Source organism: Sapajus apella, unplaced genomic scaffold (genome assembly GCF_009761245.1).
Source record: "Sapajus apella isolate SASKATOON/1434 unplaced genomic scaffold, GSC_monkey_1.0 scaffold33, whole genome shotgun sequence".
NCBI lineage: Eukaryota > Metazoa > Chordata > Mammalia > Primates > Cebidae > Sapajus > Sapajus apella.
The window spans coordinates 11352444-11355247 of NW_022436973.1; the positions used below are offsets into that span (position 1 = coordinate 11352444).

At 60.2% G+C, this 2804-nt stretch overlaps 1 protein-coding gene across 3 annotated transcripts in view; it reads left to right on the forward strand.

The window, feature by feature from the left end:
- Positions 1 to 2463, forward strand: part of DUSP15 (dual specificity phosphatase 15) — a 10957-nt gene extending 8494 nt beyond the window's left edge. For all 3 annotated transcript variants that reach the window (XM_032295301.1, XM_032295303.1, XM_032295304.1), the window contains exons 6-7: positions 837 to 1008; positions 1850 to 2463. In XM_032295301.1, coding sequence (XP_032151192.1) covers positions 837 to 1008; positions 1850 to 2122 — 445 coding nt within the window. In that variant the 3' untranslated portion in view covers positions 2123 to 2463. The remainder of the gene's footprint in view (positions 1 to 836; positions 1009 to 1849) is intronic.
- Positions 2464 to 2804: the final 341 nt, after the last annotated feature.

Sequence of the window (2804 nt, forward strand, 5' to 3'; positions counted from 1 at the left end):
TTTTTTTTTGAGACGGAGTTTCGCTCTTGTTACCCAGGCTGGAGTGCAATGGCGCGATCTCGGCTCATCGCAACCTCCGCCTCCTGGGTTCAGGCAATTCTCCTGCCTCAGCCTCCTGAGTAGCTGGGATTACAGGCACGTGCCACCATGCCCAGCTAATTTTTTGTATTTTTAGTAGACTCGGGGTTTCACCATGTTGACCAGGATGGTCTCGATCTCTTGACCTCGTGATCCACCCGCCTCGGCCTCCCAAAATGCTGGGATTACAGGCTTGAGCCACCGCGCCCGGCCCTCATGGTCTTTATACACACTGCCTAGAAGGTTCCTGACTAGCCCTTATCCATCTTTCAAACTTTGTTGATGTCTATTCCTTGGGAACCCCTTCCCTAACCCCACCCACCTATAGATTAATACCTCTTATGCGGATCTCCTAACCCCTAGACTCATCCTCAAAGCTATTGTCACCACCTGGAATTGTTTCTCTGGTCAATGTCTGTCCCCCAACCATGCTGTAAGCTCCAGGACAGCACAGACCATGTCTGTTTTATACCCGATACATCCCCAGTGCCTGAAAAAGAACCGATGATCAGGAAATATTTGCTGACTGAATGAATGGTGTTTCACTCAGGCCTTTGAAGTGGGAGAACCCAGGGGATGCTCTAGGCAGAGGGAACAGGGTGGCAAAGGCCTGGAGGTGGGATGGCAGGTCCTGACAGGTGTGTTATGGTTGGAGCTCAGGAGGCAAGCACGGGAGAGCTGAAGCAGGGGTGGGGTGCCTGGGGGTCATGGAGGACACTGGATCTTACTTGAAGCCTGAAGTGTTGTCGGGATTCCAGCTTTGCAGGTATCTCTCGCAGCACCACGATTGTGACCGCGTATGTGATGACTGTGACGGGGCTAGGCTGGCGGGACGTACTTGAAGCCATCAAAGCCACCCGGCCCATCGCCAACCCCAACCCAGGCTTTAGGCAACAGCTTGAAGAGTTCGGCTGGGGCAGTTCCCGGAAGGTAGGGATGGGGTCAAGGGCTGGGTTGGGCCAGGGGGAGGAGATCCTTCTTCACACTCGAACTGATCACTGATTGGAATGAATTTAGCCTGTGCCTCAGACCCGGCAGATTTTTCTAGGATCTTAAACTCATAGCCTTTGAGCCAATCCAGCTCCTAGGTGTATTTTGTTTGACAGCCAGGTGTTTTCCTTTTCAACTTGGAATTTGAATGCCTTTAGATCAGTGCGGGCCCTTTCATTTGACCAGGTCTTCCAGCCCTCCCCACGCCTACCCTACCTGGCTGGAACCTGAAGGATTTGAGTGTTTGACCCCATCCGGAAGAACTGTCCATGTCCTACTCCACCCCTGCGTCCCTGAAGAGACCACAGCACCCCTGGGGCAGATGCCCTGTAGAAATGTCAGGAACTGAGGCCTCCTGGGGAACGAAGGATGAGAGGGGGAGGGCTCTCAGCAGGTGGAGGGTGCTACCCAGAGGCTTATCTGCAGGACGGCTTTGGGAAAGAATCGGGCAAGGAAGAGCCCTGTGGGAATGGGGTTGTGAACACAGAGGTACAAAGCGGGAGGAATGATCCCCGTTGGGCTCCTGGGGGTCACTTTGGCAGGTCTGGAAGCTGGAGTGTCAAAGCGGGAAGGGAGGGCCAGGGAGAGGGAAGAGGGACTCGGTGAGGAGGATGGAATCCGGTTAAAGGGAAGCAAAGAAGGCGCTCAGAAAGGGAGGGGCTCAGCGAGGCGCGGGACGCTCGGAGGAGGGCGAAGGTCGGGAGGGTGGGGCGGGGCTGGCTGCCGTGACCCCGCCGGGCGACCGGCCATGACCCCCCCCCGCCCCACCTGCCCACCGCAGCTCCGCCGGCAGCTGGAGGAGCGCTTCGGGGAGAGCCCTTTCCGCGACGAGGAGGAGCTGCGCGCGCTGCTGCCGCTGTGCAGGCGCTGCCGGCAGGGCTCGGCGACCTCGACCGCCTCCGCCGGGCCGCACGCCGCCGCCTCCGAGGGAACCCTGCAGCGCCTGGTGCCGCGCTCGCCCGGGGAAGCTCACCGGCCGCTGCCGCTGCTGGCGCGCGTCAAGCAGACTTTCTCTTGCCTCCCGCGGTGTCTGTCCCGCAAGGGCGGCAAGTGAGGATGCAGTCCCGCCGCGACTCCCCACTTCCTCCCGACTGGCTGCCTTGGGGGGCTGTCTGCGCCTTCCACGCCCCCCCAGGACGGGCCCAGAGCCTGGGGGAGCCCCGAGGCGGCCTGAACCCTGCCTCCCGCGCCCGCCCTGCTCGTCCGGGTCGGCAGGCGGCGTCCCCCACCTGTGCGTCTCTGTGTCCGGGCCGGCCTGCTGCAGCCACCTGGTGCCTTAGTCCTTGGGCTGGGGGAGGGAGCCCACCCTTAAAGGCGGCGGGAGGCGGGGGAGGGAGACCGGCAGGTTGGACGGGCCTGGAGGATATTAAAGAGACACAGAAGAAGCTGCCTGTCCGAGTGCCTCCCAGTCATTCAACAAAGGCCGGGCCGCAGGACGCTGCCAGGGGCCAGCAGCCTGCAGGAAAACGGATGGGAGCAGCCCACTACCCTCCCGCCACTGCAGCCTGCGGAGTTGCCTCCTGGGACCACACTGGCTTCTCTAACAATACATCTCTTCCAAAGTCACGGTGTCCCGCCTGACAAGGCCCGAGTCCCTCCTCTCGGAACCCCCTTCCACCTTTTGAACGCTTCTCCACCCTGAGGGGCTCCTCCCCTCCCCGACTCCCTTCCCTTCCCTACGCACAAATACTAGCTAGTAAGGCAAGGTAGTGCCTCCCTCAACCTGACCTTTTACT